At 46.6% G+C, this 18,813-nt stretch overlaps 1 protein-coding gene across 1 annotated transcript; it reads right to left on the bottom strand.

The window, feature by feature from the left end:
- Positions 1-16,789: 16,789 nt before the first annotated feature.
- LOC120894992 lies at positions 16,790-18,480 on the bottom strand. Its single transcript, XM_040297926.1, has 3 exons — positions 18,225-18,480; positions 17,999-18,123; positions 16,790-17,886 (listed from the first exon to the last, which is right to left on the bottom strand). Exons 1-3 carry the CDS (start codon positions 18,246-18,248, stop codon positions 17,706-17,708), a joined length of 330 nt encoding a protein of 109 aa, XP_040153860.1. The 5' UTR covers positions 18,249-18,480; the 3' UTR covers positions 16,790-17,705.
- Positions 18,481-18,813: the final 333 nt, after the last annotated feature.

Below are 18,813 nucleotides of genomic sequence, written 5' to 3'. Positions count from 1 at the left end.
TTTCGCATTTGTTTGCTAGCGGACGGAAAATCCACCGTTTAAAAGCTCATAAACAGTTCAACGTTGGGTAGGCCGCGAACCCGCGATGAGATGGTGGATGAGGTTAGGAAGAAAGCGCCAATAATTGCACGGTTTCGGCCGGGCTCAGCTGGTTTCGCATCATCCCAGTCCCGCCGCCATTTGACGTCATAACGAGCCACACTCCGGAACAGGTCGCCCCGGGGACTGATGGATGTGTTAATCCTGTCTGGTCCGGTTGTTTGCCGTTCCTCCCACCGCCGATCGAGGCTAGCGATAGCGCAGAAAATGACCGGCGATCAGTAGCAACCGCTCGCTTTTCGCTTCGTTTCCACCCCGCCGCTGATCGTGTGCTGATTTTATGGCTGCGCAGCCGTTTCCTGTCCCGACGCAAGAGCAGCGGTGCCCGAAAATGAGAAAAGAACTGGCTGGCTTACCGACCATCTCCGCCTAATTTGCATGCGGGGTGTGGATGTTATCGATCGGTTTTGCGATCGCTTCCTCCCCACCGTCTGCGCCGTTGTTCTCAGCATCATCTCAGGCTGATCGGCCTGGGGATGATTGTGAGTTTTATGACAGCGAAATTTGAACCGTTTGTCACTGTGAAGAGCGGGATATTGACCCTTTGCAATGCAACATACACAGGCATTAGCATAGCCGGGATGGTACAGAGGGACAGAGGGAACACGCGCCAACAACCTATTAGTAAAATCTGACTAGACGAATGACTTCAAACACTTGGCTGGAAGAAACCCAAACACATCTTTTACCAAAAAGTGTGCAAATTTGGGAATGAGTTTCATCATCCTCTCTTGGTAAGTGGCAATCGCTTTGTAATGAGTTTGCAGATGTTCTGCCCCAGTCCACCGGTGACCGGTTTTGTTGCGTTTCCTCCCTCAGAACGGTACTTTATTGAGCCTTTTATTTCGCGACCCTTTCGCTTCATGCAACCCCCCCGAGCCAACAAAAAGCCGCCTCAAAAAGCATGGCGAAGCAAAGATGTTAACAGAACGCAAAATCATACACACACAATGAAATGGAATTTTATGATTATTACTTCCGTATGGTTTCGCGAGATACGTGATTTAATTGTCCTCTGTTGACCCGAATGCAGTTTTTCGATAAGCGGTTTAATGACGCCTTTGAAAAGAGGCTGATAAGAGGCTGAAACCAACGATAATCGCCCGAAGATGGTTCCGGGGTTGACCTCTACTTTCGAATTAGCGAATGGGTAAAATTCAAATTAAATAAACGAACATTTAAATGTACACATTTGCAGTGTGGGAAAAAGAACGGAAACCGCCAACTTCCCCGATTGGCTTCCCCGATGCAACCAAACAGCGAACAGGTTAGATCGTGCCACCTGAACCCATCTTAGTTCTATTTTCTCCACAAACACACACTCGCAGTAGCGGTTCTAAAGCATCTAAATTCGGTGAATTCGGCCCGCCCGAAACGCGCTTACCAAATCCAGCACCAAAAACGAGGCCAAACACCGGCCGGTTCGTCGCCAGGCCGGCCGGCCGGCTTGTCCAACTTGGAGCTGCGCTCCGTCAAACGCAGCGCCAGAGCATGCGCAAACGTGTCGTGAACGGTTTCGATTCGGATTTGTTTGTGGTCTGGGTAGAGGGTGGAAGGGAGGCGGGAAGGAAAGATGGCCTCTCATCCATCCCCAATGTTCTCCATCGGCCTGGTCGCCTGGAACCTGAAGGCGCGTGCGCTCGTGCAAATGTGTGGCTGTGTGTGTGTTTGGATCCCCGATTAGCCTTCTTACGGCGGTGCGGCGTGGCGATGGCAATTGGGAGAGGAAGGCAGGGGGGGGGGGATGTTATGTTTCGTTGTTGTTGCTGTTGCTGCTGATGGGCGGTGGGACGGTGCGGGAAGATGGTTAGCGGCTTACCGCGGGCGCACCACTTAATATGACTCCGTGAGCGCGTTCATCGGCCATCCAGGCAAAACCGGAATGAGCGCGATCGAGAAGAAGCAACAAACACTCACACAGACACACACATAGAGTCCAAACGGCTGAAATAAAATCCCGCTATGTTGTTTTGTCTCTGGCCGCCTGCCTTCCTCCTGCCCCAAAACGACGGTCAGAATGATTTCGATGCTGACTTCTCTCCTCCCCGCCCCCTTCCCCCCCTCCCCTCACAATGACCCCGTTGCAGTGCGTCTTTGACCCTTCCCTCCTGCGACCTTTCGCGTCGGGAATGCCGGCAGCCAGCGCGTTCTTTGTAATCCGTGTAAGATCATCATGAGCGACTCATCATCTTGGACTTGGGGGAGAGAGGGGATGCACTGATTGGCTCTACAGTGCGTAACGATTGTTGGCGCACGTCAAAAGGTAGAACATTGATCGTGAGCCAGAGGAGGCAAAGAGGTTGGAGTGTGTGATTTAGAATGAAGTGTTGATATGATATCAGCCATCAACTGTCAAATTTCATGCAAAAAAATACTGACTAGACAATGACTGATTGTGAAAGGCGTCCATTATTACTAAAAATACAGTGGAGCGTCGTTTACCCGGGACTCGACCACACCCGGATGCTCGAATAACACGGATAATAAATCAAAATATATATTTAATAACAAATTCACGATTTTTTTTAAAATTTGTGTTATGTTTTGGTAAAATTCAGCCAGTTTTTATTAAAACCATGTTTTTCCAACTAGAATATTTTAAATGTGCCATGAATTATAGCTTTTCATGTTATGATAATGTGCTCTGATAACCTTTTTTTTTAAATATCCTCCTTAGAACTCAATGTCACCTTTGCATTGAACTGTCATTTCTCAACAGCACGGATAAACGAACAGCCGGATAAAAGATACTCGGATAAACGGCGCTCCATTGTATATGTATTAAACAAGTTGAAAATACTCGATCTTACAATACATACAATGAAATAGATCCTTTATAATAATTTAATCCTTGCTTCATTGGAACTTATAATCAATTAATATACAGGTGTCCCCCGAGATACGACTGTATTTGGGACCGAAAAAATGTCCCAAAGCAAGGCGTAAGTCGAAAAAGTCGTATGTCGAATATCTATGAATATAAAGTTTATAACCGAAGTTGAAGAGTTTGAATTTATCGTGTATTTTATTTACAATAATGTGCGATAATGTAATAATTATATTCCAAAAGCCGTACACAATATAGATATTCAAGATCGGGTTGTTTTGGAATCTTTGGAAATGTGTGTATAACGGTTATCAGCCCAGAAATTCAAAAAAATCAAATTCGTCGTATCTGCAAATCGTCGTAACTCGAGGGGGTCTTAACTCGGGGCACGCCTGTAATTGATTGTAGAAAATCAGGAAAAATGATGAAATATTTAGTCTGTGTGTCTGTATGCATGTGTACAATATTCAATATTCGGGTTGCATTTTCCTTGCCTAATTAGCAGATGCAATTATCGATAAGGTTTAAGATTTAATATTTTTTAGAGTATCTAATCGCAAAGGCTTATTATTTATCTTTTTCCGTTTTATTGGATAAAAATTTCCTTTCCGGATAAAAATTTCGGGTAAAATATACTCGTCCATGAGCTAATCTTATCAAGAATACAACAAACAAAGATTTGTTGATGTTTTTTTAAATTAAAGATTTTTTTAATAAGTATTAACCGGGATGTTTTGTTTGCAGTGTCGATATAAAATTCAGGCGTTTATCTTTAAACTTCAAATCAAAAAGAAATTAATTGTAAAATACCCAAAAGGGGAATCAAAATTCTGAAGCCTTCCTGAGATAGAAGTTGGAAACGATTTGTTTCGTTCAGAATGTCCATTTGCAAAACCACGCTTTACCTTTCTGCACTGCTCCTGTCCCTGCCACTGAGTGGGTTCGTTTGTGTTTTCCGGGGATTTTGCTACCATCTTCCTTCACCCGCGATCATTCGGGCGAGCAAAAAAGGAGGACAGCAGCAGCAACAATAACCTGCTTCCTGCAGGGAGAAAAAAGGGAATTCCCTCGTCAGCTTCGCCCCTCACAAAAACGTTCACGGCGTTGGTTCGTTCGTTCGTTCGATGGGGCCGGCAACCCCGGCCCCATGATGATTGGAATAAACAACAATTAACCTCCCCGGCCGGTTGCTGTACAGCGAAAGCCAGCAAAAAAACTCATCTCCACCGATGCCTACACCTCATTAGAGTCGCTAAGATTCGGCCCTCTTCAGGCCGGGGAAGCACAGCAGTAGTAGGATTAAATTTTTGATTTTGACTGACCCCATTTTCCCGCGGCTGACCGTGTCGGCGTACGGTCGTCGCTTCGGAGGCTCGGTCTTGTCCAGGATTGTTGCGCTGTTTTTCTTCATTAAAAGCAGATTAATGTTTAATCCAACGATCGGCGCAGTTTACGCTGTTTGCTTTCCATTTCGGGCGGATGAAGCTGGTAGGTGCAGGGCGTGTGTTTGCGGGTGTAATAACACTTGAACCTTCCAACCAAGTGTCAAGTGTCGTATGCTTTACATTTGTTTTTGTAAAATTCACAAAACAAAATTCAAAGCTACGATTCCTGCTTACTAGTGCGTAATGGACGGCAAACATGGAACACACACTGGAGGCTAGGACAGCTAGGCAAACGCGTACGTGATGTTATAAAACCCATTCCGTGCAAAGATTGCCACCTTCGCCGAAGCGACTTCTTTGGCCATACCTTATACTTATGATGTGGGTTTATCGCTATTTCTTGCTAGTGATTACACGCTAGTGTAGCCGGCCTGCTGACCGGTGTAACGCTGTCGTCATCACAGCGCAGCACACGTGTCAGTCCGGTTCATGCATAGGTATCTTCTTCTCGTGGCTCAACGGATGCGCTGCACGGCAGCAAAAGGTTATGAGTAAGAGAGAGAGAGAGAGAGTGCCAGAGAGAGAGAAACCCTGGTTGGCACTCACACAGGCATATAATCACACTTTGGCAACAAAAATAACGCAACACGTGTTGCTGGACGAACGATTAGTAGGCCACGAGCTGCTCCGTGGCTATTTAAATCCGTGCAAAAATGCACCAAACAAGTGTTTCGGTAAGAACATAAGAAATATGGCTTTTTGTTTGCATGTGTGTACAATAGCTGTCGACTTTTTGGTAAGGAAAATAATGATACAAATTTTAAACTTTTGTAAAAATGAAAATAATGGTTTGTTGCAATGACACATTTCCTATGGCGAAACAGAATTAGAAACAGAAGTACAGACATAGTAAATATTCATTCTGAGGACATTCAGCATTATTCTATACATTGATTTAATTCGCAATGAATCCCATTAGCATTTTTTTTTTAATTTATGTTCTATCGTTGAAGCTAAATCCAAGTCTTGTCAACAATTATAACAATTTGATTGACCAATAAATCCATAATGTTTTATGTGTATTAATCGATGAACTACAGAGCCCTCTCGAGTCAAATTGTGCTAACAGTGTACAATTATTAACAAACAGAACCTTTATACATCGATATGATTTAACGTATTCCAAACACTTAAATGAGAGGTCAGCTCTGCTGCAATCATTCCAGGCTCGTAGACATCGTCAACTGAGTTTAGTAAATGGTACATACCATCCGGGTCCGGGTTTCATCGGCCGCCTGCATTGGCCGTCGAAGGAGTGATCTGGCAAGAATGTAGAAGTGAATCCACGAAAGCAACACTGGACAGTCGATGCTTAAGCCTAGGACTCCGGTGATAAATGCCAACCTGGCATCCTCTGCCAACCTGGCATCTGGAATTTCACAAATCTATTTTGCCACAAGTCTCACGCCGTGCACAAGCATGTATTCATATTGCACATCAGCTGATTGTAAATTATTTTCCCTGTCAATCCGTCAATTTTGCTCCGGATTTTACTCAGTGTGGTCGTGCTGTAATCTCTTTGAATTACAATAAAGCAACAAATTTCGTTGGCAGTTGATTCAATTCCCGCACTTCCATTTCCAACAATGTCCTCATTGGCGCACACAGTGTGATAACGTGCAGTGCGGGCAATCAGCTCAAGACAGTATATTTGCATCTGCTTGTTGATTCTCTGGACGGCGACCAATTTGTCTACCGTCCATCGCGGCATCAGTCATAAACACTTGATGTAGATTTCGATCCATACATTCCCATGTTGCACCGAGCTCCCGCGGCTAATCGCACTGAGAGAGTAAGAGGGCCCTCCCCCCAATTTGTCGATAAGCGCGGGCATAGCTTGAAACAACAACGAATCAGCCACCCGTCGATGGGCCCCGATGGTGCGGGATGGTCGCTTCCTTCGCGGCGGATGCTTGCCGTTATCTTCCACCCATCTGATAAGGTAAGAAACCGTGTGGTTTTTGGCTGGGTATTGGGTGTACGCAGCACGACCAACCGACCGTTTCCCGTTCGGGCAGACGGCAGATGGTTGTTTTTCCATGTCACAGCTGTTATCACAGTGCACAGTGCGTGTGGTTTATGCGTGTTTGCGGAAAACGCGGACAGCAGCACCACCCCCACACAGTACACTGACCGATGGGTCCAAACGGTCCAATCAGATAGCCGGCCGGTGGTGGTGAGAGATTAGAGATGATGGGCGCAAAAAGGGCCATTCCAGCAAAACCTAACGATAACGCGCGCGTGGTGTGTTGTTGTGTTGTGCGACTCACTATATAATTCCCACCGATCGGTGGCCGTTGTTTTGTGAAGGCAAAACCGAGCCCCCGGACCCGGCCAAAACCACACGCGCGATAAGAAATTGATGAAAATAGGGCGATAGGCGACGAACTTTTGCGACGAAACGTTACAAGTTTCGAAAGTTGCGATCACTTGGACGATCTTCTTTGAGCTTCTTGATTAAACAATCGTACTTGTAAGCTAGATTGCCGAATGTTTGATATTTTTGAAATATTTTTCTTCTCCAACAAAGCTTAACCGGCAGGTTTTCTTGTGACCCGAGCGTTCTTTGTTACTCGTGACGACATTCGCGAGCAGTGTAGTGCAAAACCTACACACGCTACACTGCAGCCTTCGGTGGCGTACTAACGCCACCAAACACTCCACACATGCACGTGTTGCGCATTACCGTGTTTGCCACCTTTGCACCGTTTGCCGGGCACCTTGTGTAGTGCTTGGGATGCAAAGGGGAGGCAAAAACGTGATAAACTTATTTATGTACGAACGCATCGGGCATGTGAGGTGGAGAAATGAGCAAATAAACAAGTGAACAAACACACTGGTCGATCAAACAACACTCATTGCCCATTGCAGCCGTTCCAATAAACGAACGAGGAACGAAAATTACCCCAAAAAACGCCTCTCACAGCCCCACAGAAAATGCAAATTTCAATTCTAACCAAGATAGTCTCAACTTTCGTTCCGAGAATGAACCCTTCCATCACACATTACACAACCAACCGGATCGGTGTCGATTGTCAGGTTCGGCCGTGTTTCCTCCAGCGGCATGTTTTGTAACGCGCTCGCGCTAACAACACTGAACTTGACATTTACTTCCCGGTGCCCCGTTAGGTCCAGCCCATGGGGTTCGTTCGCTTGGTTTTGTGTAGATGTGACATAATTAGTGCTAATGCCGTCGAACATAAGCTACTCTCGGAGCGAGTTCTACCTTCGCCAGCGATAGCGATTTCAGCTGCCCCACCAATCAGGGACGGGCAGCAGAAGGGTCGTAATAGTTTACCGGGTATCGATTGCAATGCGAGTGCTATTGTGAGCGCATTTCTGTTTTGGGAGCCATTTTCGGCTCTGGTGCGTTAATTCTATTAGCCCTAACGCAGAGAGCAAATCAATCAGCTTCGGAACAGGAAATTTCCAAAATTGGAATTGCCTGTGGGATGTCCAGTGTCAGACGTAATGTGGCATTTTATTGCTTACCTCATTATTCGGACGCGAATGCAGCGGCTTACAACGTCTGGCAATGAAGCGGAAGAAGGTCAAACTGCATCACCGCCTACTTCGTGCGGGTTCGTGCAAAAATAAAACCAAAAACGCATCAAGGTGGCCAGTTTCGCTAGACGTCATCATCATCATCATCTTCATCACCATCGGGGCAATTGGTTGTCTGCCATTGAAGACGACTTTGTCCGAACATCTCTCCCAGTGCTTCCTTGCTTGCCGGTCGCTTTGTATCTCCCCCCCCCCCTCCCGGTGCAATACAACGATGAGTAATCTGTGGCTAGAGACTGCTGCGGAAATACGAACCCGATACGTCATCCGGATCCGGAATGCACACACGGGTAAAGGGAGTTGGTGCGGTGAGGGTCGTTATCATTCAGCGGCGCGGTACTGTGCCTGCACGACGTCGTCACGACGTCACCAGCGTTGATTAGGGATTGGGTGGTTGGCACACGGGTTGCGACCAGGAAGGGGCGCACCACACACAAAAGCATGACGCATTAGCGCTGGGTTGCTTTATTGCTGACGATGGTCGCACGCTTGCCGCTTGTGTGTGTGTGGGTTTTCTTTCTACTTGTTCTTGCTATATGTTTATCGCACCAGTGGCAGAAGATGGCCTCACGCCCACCGCTCACCCCTCAGCCCGGTTGCAGCCTAATTGACCTCACGCCAGCAGCAAGAGAGAGCGCACTTGTTGCCCGTCCGACCGACCTGTTGTGCTGTTGCTGCTGTCCTCAATTTCCGCTACCTCTTCATTAGGGGTTGGCAGGGTCTGCCGCCACTGTGCCATCGTGGCAGGAGTACCTGTTGTTATTGTCAACGTGTTTTCGCGAACCTTCGGATAAGTGTGTGTGTCTGTGTTTGTGGATGGGAGACTGATTAGTTGAGGGTGTGCGGCGTTTGCAAACAGTACATATTATCATGCGCTTAACCAACCTATCCAGCCATATCGTACGGCGGGTGTGCACCAAGGGGGACGGACGGCTGTGTTAATTAATATGAGCCAGATATTGAAGCATGGTGTGGGCTTGTCTAGAGGTACCCGGCCGGCCGGCCGGTGGTGGAAGGCGTCACGGCACGACATACATCGAAGTAGGACATATTATTTCTTCAATGTCCGCAGTTACTGTTCCCTGCAGTATGAAGTTCACTATGGATGAACACGAAGGACACAAAGAGTGTCTACAGGCAGCTTCCCTGTTGCCTAGCAACTTCCCAGGAAAGCCTTACAAAAAAACATTGTGATTTCCTATTAAGCCGGGTTGTCTCGCCCATTCCTCCAATGTGCGTACAAAGTGCGTACTGGAAATGCGATTTGCAAAAACTGTCATCAAACCGACGTGTTTACCTCGTTAACACCCCAAAGCACAACAAGCCGAACGGGGAAGGCTCGGCCTGCTTGAGAAGCTGACAATCGACAGTGAATGTTGTTGTTGTTGTTGTTGAAAAGTAAAACTACGTACCCCAATCCAGTGATCCAGGCTAGTCCAAGAGGGGTGGTGTTCCCCATTACCTTTTTAAACCTTGCGGAAAGAAGCCACAGCCATTCGCACGTAGGGTCTAATCTGCTCCATGATGGACGTAAAGCAGCGAGAGACGCGATGGCGCGTCATACGTCAAAGGTTTCGAGCTGACCACGAATGACTAGCCTACTAGAGCGCAAATTCGTTCATGAGGCTTCCCTTGCGGACGTGTCGTGTTTACCTTTGCTCTTGAGAGCGACATCGCAATACAACAGCCTGTCTCGGTAAGTAAACAAGGGATTTAAGTAGTTCTTTGGAGCTGAAAAGAGCACGTCAAACGGATGTACTGTACATGCTGTACACTGTAAAAATGCCGTCTTATTTCGCCATTCCCTATCAACGCTGGCTATTGTTATCATTTGTCAACGGGAAAAACGCATCTTTGCCGATGGATGGCCTCCCACCTTAGTTACCAATACACACCGGCATGGCGGCCCTGTTTTCGTTTGCTCTTAATTTAATTTTCAACACGCAGCGCTGCGAAAAGCCATCCGGCGAGACGGACCAAACCCCATGTGTACGGCACGACTTTGACCTGCTTTTGTCAGACGGCTGGGCCCGGGTCTGGCCGGCTAATTGTCGGCCCATTTCCGTTCCGTTATCACCACTGAGAGGTAAACATCACACACAAACACACGCACGCACAATCGGTGGCCACAATTCGACCGGCCGGCGATGGTGTCTGGAGTTTGTCATAATGTGACACATCTTGTCGCCATCCAGCAGCGCGATGGCCGAAAATGAATGGGGAGGGAAGTGCTTGTGGGTTTTCCTGCATACTTCTGAACTAAACTGGATTTATTTTTCTTTTTTTTTGTGCATTACTTTGAGTCATCGTTTAGAGACGTTTGCGCAATGTGGGTTGTTTGCACAGTGAGTGATTGATAGACGATGGGCAGTGGACTCTCATGAGGTGGATATATGCTATAAACCGGCCAACCGGCGATCGTCATCCTCATCAGCATCATGAAGCCTAGCAACGGCGCGGACAAAGACGCAGGCCTATGAGTTTTATGATCATCAATCGTCTCAGGCAGCGTCTATAATGGCCACGTGCAATAAACGGCCTCTCTGAGCAAGACGCCACACAATAAAGATGTAATATAATAAGAAGTATCGTTAACTGAGGTGCGTACTGTGCTTGAGATACACAGGACAATAAAAACGAGGAATGTGAGGTGCGCAATTATGTCACAAAGAACCTGCAAAGGGTACTAACAGTTTAAATAAAACTGGAAAACCATCATGGGAAGCAGAAAAGATACGAAGAATACGGTTTTTATTGTAATTGAAATTATTAAAATATAACAACTTGATCTCTTGCTGTGTAAAGAGGCTCAATAATCCATTTTGATTGAATTTATTGATTAGGTACCTGTTCTGGAAGATTTTTTTACTCAGTCCAGCAGGCATTTACACGGTTTTCATAGCCAATTCCTTATTGTAAACTAATTATAGGTTTTCATTAAGACTGACTTTGGCGTCGTAAATCTCAAATGGACACTGTTAACTCTATTCGTCCGGAGCTGGTCTGGTGGTACAGTCGTCAACTCGTACGACTTAACATCATGCCCGTCACGAGTTCAAGCCTCGAATAGACCGTGCGCCCATACGTAGGACTGTGACTATATCCTGCTATTTATAATCAGTAGTAAGTCACTGTAAGCAAAGTCCACTAAGTGGTAGTACAGGCAGGTCTTGGCCGACAACGGTTGTTGTGTCAAAGAAGAAGAAGAGAAGTTTACAATACCTTTAATTGGCTATGAAACCCCTGTATGTAATCTTCTTATCCTGAAGAACAGTGATCGTATTCGAAATTGATGGTCTGGTTGTGTGAAACTAAGGTTTTGTGATTTTATGTTTATGTTTATGTAATTCATGGAAGAAGCCCTAGGTCTAGGACCCTTTACCGGGAGGCCAAGTGGGGGAAGGTGTAAAATACGGTATAATCAGAGTCAGTTTCCAAAGTCAACAGCATGGTTTAACGCTATTGAGATATTTTTCACACATATTTGACAGCCACTGGAAAACAACTTGCGAGCATTGATTAATGCTGGTAACTTTGGAAACACCTCATTCCGTCGATCACTGATCATCGATCATTCCGATTTGAAAGCAGCTTTGAGAACGATGCATCACAATTGATCTAAGAAGCACTTAAGCGTGAAGAACACTTTTGAAAGTATGTGTTTTGTGCTGTAATGCTTGCAGTATCACATAATATTCTGAAATCATTCAAATAAACCACGATAGTGCGCCATTTTTCAATCACTTCGATCGGTCGATATGAACGAGTTTGTGAATCTAGTTACAGGGTTTCCCACGATTTATTGGTTGGTTCCCATCAATTTTTGGTGGGTTCCCATATTTTTTTGGTGCGTTCCCACGATTTTTTGGTCGTTTCCCAGAATTTGTTGGTCCAATTGTATTGATATCCAATTGGAAAATACCAATAAAATATGGGAACGAACCAAAAATCTATAGGATACGACCAAAAAATCGTGGGAACGCACCAATAAATCATGGGAACTGACCAATAAATCGTGGGAAACCCTGTAATGCGTTCATTTTCATCAACAATAGCTAGGAGCTGGCTCTACAATATGTGTCCTTTTTTAATACAAAATTCATACGAAACATCACTTTAGGTATGGTAACACATTTTAATCCTTTAGTAGTACATGTGAAAGATTTAATGCTATTGTTTTCACACCATCCAATCATATGATTTTGACTGTAAAGGGGTTGAGGTGGCACCATCATCAACAGGTAAGAACCACAAAAAAAAAAACAAATCAGCCCTCCACACAACATGAGCGGCCTTCGATTATGTGCTCCAACACCTCCTACCCGTAGTAGCGATTGTCGCTTTGTAGTAGACCCCACATTTTTTCCTACTACTAGCATCCCATCTCGAGTGGGCAAACCACAACATCTTCGCCTTCACACCACATCAGATGGAAACAGATACAAGACGGTAGAGTGCGCCGAACGAAACAAAAAAAAAAACACCCACCCACCCACCCCAGTCCAAATAAAACATTCCCAAAATGAGGTCAAAACCATGTGAAGATTTGCGGTTTCACCCCGCCGGCGTTGCGCCAGTGTTGGTGCGCGTGGCCCGTTGGGGGTGGGCTGCTGGCTGGCGGGGCCTTGGGCCTTGCATTCTTTTCCTTCATTTCATACGGTGGTTGCTGCGTGTGGTTTCCCATCGCTTCTCAAAACTACACCCAGCTACATTGGGGGTACGGGGGTTCCGCATCGAAAGTGAACGCTTTCCGCCTTTGCTCCATTGGGGCAACTCTGCTCCCCGTTGGCCGTATGCTGGGAGCTGGGTGTAGCCGCAACCGAGCATCGGGGGCCGGGGAGTTGGGGGCCTAGATTTGTTTGCAATGTGTGTCGGCCGTGTGTGTGTGTGCTCACGCTATTTGCATTAGAAGTTTCCGCTGCACCTCTTTAGCGTTCCGCCGAGAGCAAACATAACGATTCTGGTACGTTCGCCACCCGCCCGTCTTCTCCTTTCTGCGTTCGTTCTAATGCTGCTTGTGCCATTTGCGTGTGCTCGTACGCTATGATTGCGCAGGACAGGAGGGAAGGAAAGAGCAGCGTAGTGAGACCGACCGCCCCTCGAAATGCATCGCACGTCGGGGTAGAGTAGTAGCGAAATTGTGCCGGGAGTGCATCCCGTGCAAGGGAGGGAAACAAGCAGTTGGTGGGATTGTGACAATAAAAAAAAACACGATCTAAAACACACTAACCCCACCGGCAACATGGCTTCCAAGGGCTCCCCTTGCAGAACACATAACAGTACCGGTGTAACCGATGTGTAGGGCGCATGAATTAGTACAGTGGGTAGGGGGGGGGGGGGTTGGAAGTACGCTCCATCAAAAGTAGGCCATGGACTGACCGGATCTGGCAGTTTTAAACTGTTTGGCAGTGGTTTATGCTTGACGCATTAATGTATTCCACACACACACACACTTATTAAACATTCTTTTCAAACGTTTCGTTTCAAACGTGAAAATAAAATGCAGGGGCTGGATTAGGATTCGCTGGCGAGGAAAAATTGCTCCAACCCCAACGAAACGAGAAAAGGGGGTGGCGGTTGGGAGAGGACGCACAATTATGTAAGCACAGCGTGTCAATTATCACACAATCACAGGTAGATTTATGCAAAGCACTTCACCTGGTGGCGACGATGGAATGCTGCGCTACTGCGGAAAAGGGTCGTCTTTTGTTTATACGCATACGCACACACACATACACTCACGTGTAAGCGGTAAGCAAGTATTCGAATGCGAAGGGAAACCGGCCAATTATTTCACCACGCCCTTAGACACCGAGTCACCCTTTTCTGCTCATTTGCATCGCGGTGCGCTGGCGATTGTGTTTGTGTCTACCGCTGCTTGCAGTGTCCAAGGTGTTTCGAATACCGGCAGCTATCGCACAGCTCTCTTTGGTTGGAGTTTTCCGATGTCTAGACAGCATCGTCATAATACGCTTAAATTTGATAGAGTTATTAATTAATTATATAACAAACACCCCAAAATACTTAATTATGCGAAACAAGCTAAACAAATGCTTGTTCCTCATTGGCAGTACAAAGGTGTCAGACGTTGGGTGTAGCTGGCCCATTTCCATTTGGTCGGCCTTTAGGACGCTCTTAATGGAATATTCAATCGAGTATAAATTCAATGAAGAATAATGCTTTTTTAGTAGCCGCTTCTACAACCGTCGTGTAAACGCTAGTAAAAAGTATTAAAAAATTTTTCAAGGTGCTAAAGTCACACTAGAAACTAGTGATGGGAAAAATGAAGTTTTCGTTGGAATTGATTCCGGATAGCTTCGAAGTTTTCTGGAAAACGAAACCGAATAGTAGGTCCAGAATCAGTTTTCGGATCAGTTTCCGGATTCGATTCCGGAATCAGCCTCAGAATCGACTCCGGAATCGGAATCGGATCCGTAATCGGCTCCGGAATCGAAATTTGATTTTGTAATCCGAATCGGTTCCGGAATCGAAATCGACTCCGAAATCGAAATTGGCTCTGAAATCAGAATCAGTTTCGAAACGGAGTTGGTTTCGGTATCTCCATGAGAATAGGCGTTTGGGTCCAATGATGCTACGTATTGATAGCCGCAAAGAATCAAAACTTACTTGTAAACGATCCATTCTTATGAAAATTCCCGGACTGATTTCGCTACTAAATCTTTTTATTTCAATTCAAGAACTGATTCTCATTCCGGAACTAATTCCATTTCTGGAGTCAATCCTGTTTCCGTTACCGGAGCCAATTGCGATTCCCAGTTCGATTCAGATTCCGGATCCGATTCTGATTCCGGAGCAAATTTCGATCCAGGAATCGTCTCCGGAGCCGACAGTAGAATCGGCTCGTGAGTCAACTCCTGAAACGGTTCCGGAATCGGTTGCGGAATCGACTCTGGAATCGGCTCCGGAATCGACTCTGGATTCGGAATCCAACATCCAACATCGGAATCGGCCCCGGAATTGATTCCGAACACGGAATCCGATTCCGAGCTCCCACCACTACTAGATGCCATGTTATTCTTGCAACATAAAATATTAATAAATTAATTAAACTATACTTGACCCTTGGGAGCCATCTGCTGTTTTTTTTTAATTTTATGCATATTTTCAACACGTTGTACATCAGGTCATATCTAAGCCATGTGTTCTGTTCCCGTAATGCGCAAGCATCTACGATTTATGTCTATTGTATTGCGCATAGCTAATGAGATGTGTTGCGTTGCCGACTGCGCGTGGAGAAAATTGCATGGAATGCGGGGAGAAACAAAAACATTCACCAGATAATTTCTCATCCCACGTGCCGTCCCGTGGATGGGGGTGCAGATTTTTCTCGCTTTTCGATTTCGTCACCAACATACACACGGTTTTTTGTGGGTTTTTTTTTCGGTCACTTTCGCTCTTTGATGACGCCTCGCTCATAGCCCCTCGAGTGTGTGTGTGTGTGTGTATTTTTCACTTTTAAACCAGACCTCCTCCCCATCCACTCCGCAAGCTCACTTACACATACTTTCATTTTATACTAACGATCGGTGCTCGGTTGTTGTTGATCGTTTCTTTCGCCGATGTTTGTATCTATTTATGTAGCTATCTTTTGATGCCGTTTACTAGCCCTATCCACTATATTTACATTTTTTTCTTTTCTTTAGGCGTATGTGTACACACCAGGGGATCGCTGTTTTGCTCGCTTTTGGTCGTACCTTCCGCCGGGTACGGCCATTTCCGCCTTCGGCCAGGCCTTCGAAGCCATCGCTCGCTTTCGTTGAAGTTGTTTGTTGTTGCGCGATGTTGCGCGATTTTATGCCGCTTTCCACCCCGTTTCCACCCAAACGCGGTTGTAGTTTCCTCCATCCTACCGCCGCCTCTTGCGAAGGCCTGATGACTCCCTCCACCGCCGAAAACTTCCTACCTCCAAACAACAAACTTGAGCATTATTACCCCGCCGCCATTGGTATTTGCATTTTTAAAGCATTGCCATGGCCTAGCCGGCTTAGGTTAGGCCGCCCCTCCCCTTCTCCTACTCCTCCAAGCTGGTGGCAAGCATGCCGAACCTGCATTTATGCTCTACCGCATCTCCCCTCGCAACCTTAACTCCACGCTTCCCACCCATTGTGACGATCCCTTGACGCTGAGTGGGGATGCCGCCGCGGCCCCGTGTACGCTGCCGTCCTACTTCGCGGCACCGAAACCGTCCGACCAAAAGTAGGTCAACGCAATGGCCCGTTGCCCCTCGCTTCCTCTCTTTCGCGTGGCACCCCCCTTCCCCTACCTATATTCAAGCGCTATATAGCGCTCCAAACGATTTTGCGACGAAGCGATCGCGTGCGAGGTGGAGGCAGCGGTGATCGTGATGATGTGTGTGTGAGCGCTGGCAATGACGAGGATTTCCTTTTTCAGAAGAAGTGATGAGATACAGTTTTTTTTTCGGGGGGGTTTGTTGTTCACAGCACAACAACAGAAAAAAGGAACGCATCTCAGCATGGATTTTGTAAGCCGTGGATCACCACTTCCATTACTTTCGCTTGCCGCTCTTTACCGGGAGGGGAACGATGTGCCGTTTGCCGGTGGAAAGGTGTGATCTTAGATTGATCGTACACAGTAACCGTGGCCTAGCTCCGGTGGTTGTGTTGCATCAGCGACATCTCTGTTTCGCGTAGGAAAATGAGTAGCAATCCCTTCCTGTCGACCGTTTCGTCATCGCCTGGGAAGGTGAAGATCATGCTTGAAAAAGCTTTTCGTTGGTCGGATTTGGAAGTATGGTAAGTATTTCGGATTGAATCCGTACCGGTGAAGTGAAATATTCTGTTTGTTGTTTGTGTGTCTTGCAGAGCGTGCAAAGCGAAACGATACCTCGGGCGATCCGCACGTGATCGTTGCCCGGCGTCTTAACCGCGCGACTGCTGCTCGTGCTGCTTTATTTGATTTTTACAGTTTTCAACAACGCACCTCAATTTATTTTTGTTGCTCCTCCGAATGTCAGCAGATCTTCTTTTTATGTTTTAGCCGCTTCAAGACGAGAATGTAAAAGTATCCAATTCCATGTATCTTACCCACATACACATACATATGAACATAAACACTTAAAAATGCTATATTTCTGACACGGCGACCCGGAGTGTTCACCGATGTGTGTATCTTTGCCTGCCCTTAACATCGAAAAAATCGTGATATACCAAAAGAGAAAGGATGCAGTCGCACGAAGGAATACACTTCAAAATCGTTTCAAGTCAAAATGTCAGATAGACGAACCCGAGCATCTCAGATTGTGCAATGCATCGGTGCGATCATGCATCTCAATAATAGAGCGGAATGGGTCTGAGATTGAGTGTGGTGGGCAGATGAACCACCGCAAGCAAATGTCACGTATCGTCGTACAACCTGTTGATTGTTGGAGAGGCTTTGCCGAACCGACACTACTTTAAAGCACTAACACACAAGGTGAAGCGTATTTTTGTGCAACCAAAAATAGAACCTTAAATCCAATGTGCTGTAATCTTTGTGTGTCATACCGAACTCTGGAACACGCTCGCCAGCATCTCATGCCGATCGACGAAGGGTGCCGCCGCCCGTTCAGCGTCATCGCTGAATGCATCCACCAAACGGGCGCGTGGCACTGCCAATCCCAGATGCCGAGAGGATCGCGTTGGAGGAGGCAGGAAAGATGGGGGGAACTAAACAAAATACATTAAATAACACACACATAGAGCATAGCGCAGCGCAGCGCAGGGCTTGTTGGTGTATTCGCGTGTGCCCTACTACTCGCAGCGGCTGGCCCTATGTACCAGGCCGCAGTTGTTTTGTGTTGCATTGTAGCGTTTTCCTCTGTTTGTTGACTTGCCGGTACCGGTCCAGGCACGTGATGTTCGGATTTCGATATCCAATTTTCCATGGCCACACGCGTAATTGTTTCGCCCTCCAATAAATCGCTTGCCCGTACTATTTCCACGTGTTAGTAAAAATGGCACAAAAAAGGAATGAGAGAGAGAAGGAATAGGAAAAAACCACGCTCGGAAAAGACGTAATACACTCGGATTAGCGCAATACGTACCGAATTGTGACGTACCGAAGGGGCGTGAAGGCGTCCTCCAGGTGGGGAGTGTGGTGTGTGCGGTGTGGTCCTTCACGTTTCTCAAGTGCACCGATGCGTACGGCGTTTTGCGTCATCTCACGATTCTACGATGGCAAAACACAATGTTCTTGGATAATTTTCGTTTTGCTACGGTACTTTACAGTGTGTTGCGAAACATAAAAAGCACAGACACACACACACACACATGTGTTAGTAGTTCCAGCATCATGTTATGATGCCGCCAGCCCGACGCATTAAAATCGTTTCCATTTGATGCCGTAGTTCGATTGAGTTGAGTAGAATTGCAACTACGCCACCAGCTACAACACACAACTCGTGCCGATCTGACCTGCGGGACAATTGCGTACCGGCAGGAATTGAAGAACACCCTGTCACCCTGTGTTCCTGTGTGACCTTTACAGCCATGCTTTGCCCGCTTCCTGCTCGTTTGTTTTCATCATTCATAAATCGTTCCCTTCGATCGATCGTGGTTTATTTTCTGTGTTTGGCCCGTTGTTGTTTGCCTGCCTGCCTGCATGTCAACGTGATGTAGCGTGGTGTTTTGCGTACGTAGTTGAGTGTAGTTGTTTTTCTGTCCCGGGTCACGGGAATGCCGGCACGGGCCGCGGGACCGGCCGGACCTGTCTAGGCGGCGATCACGTTGCCGGCTCGACGGAGATTGTTGATGAATTGAATTAATCAGAAATGATATGGCGGTGGGCTCGTCGTTGTGTTGTGCTGCTGAAACCAACACACACCGCTATCGTTATCTGCGCGTTCATCGTTTGACAGTG

The sequence above is a fragment of the Anopheles arabiensis genome, chromosome 2 (assembly GCF_016920715.1).
Source record: "Anopheles arabiensis isolate DONGOLA chromosome 2, AaraD3, whole genome shotgun sequence".
Lineage (NCBI taxonomy): Eukaryota > Metazoa > Arthropoda > Insecta > Diptera > Culicidae > Anopheles > Anopheles arabiensis.
Note: the sequence above shows the minus strand (reverse complement) of the source record. Positions and strands in the feature narration are given on the sequence as shown.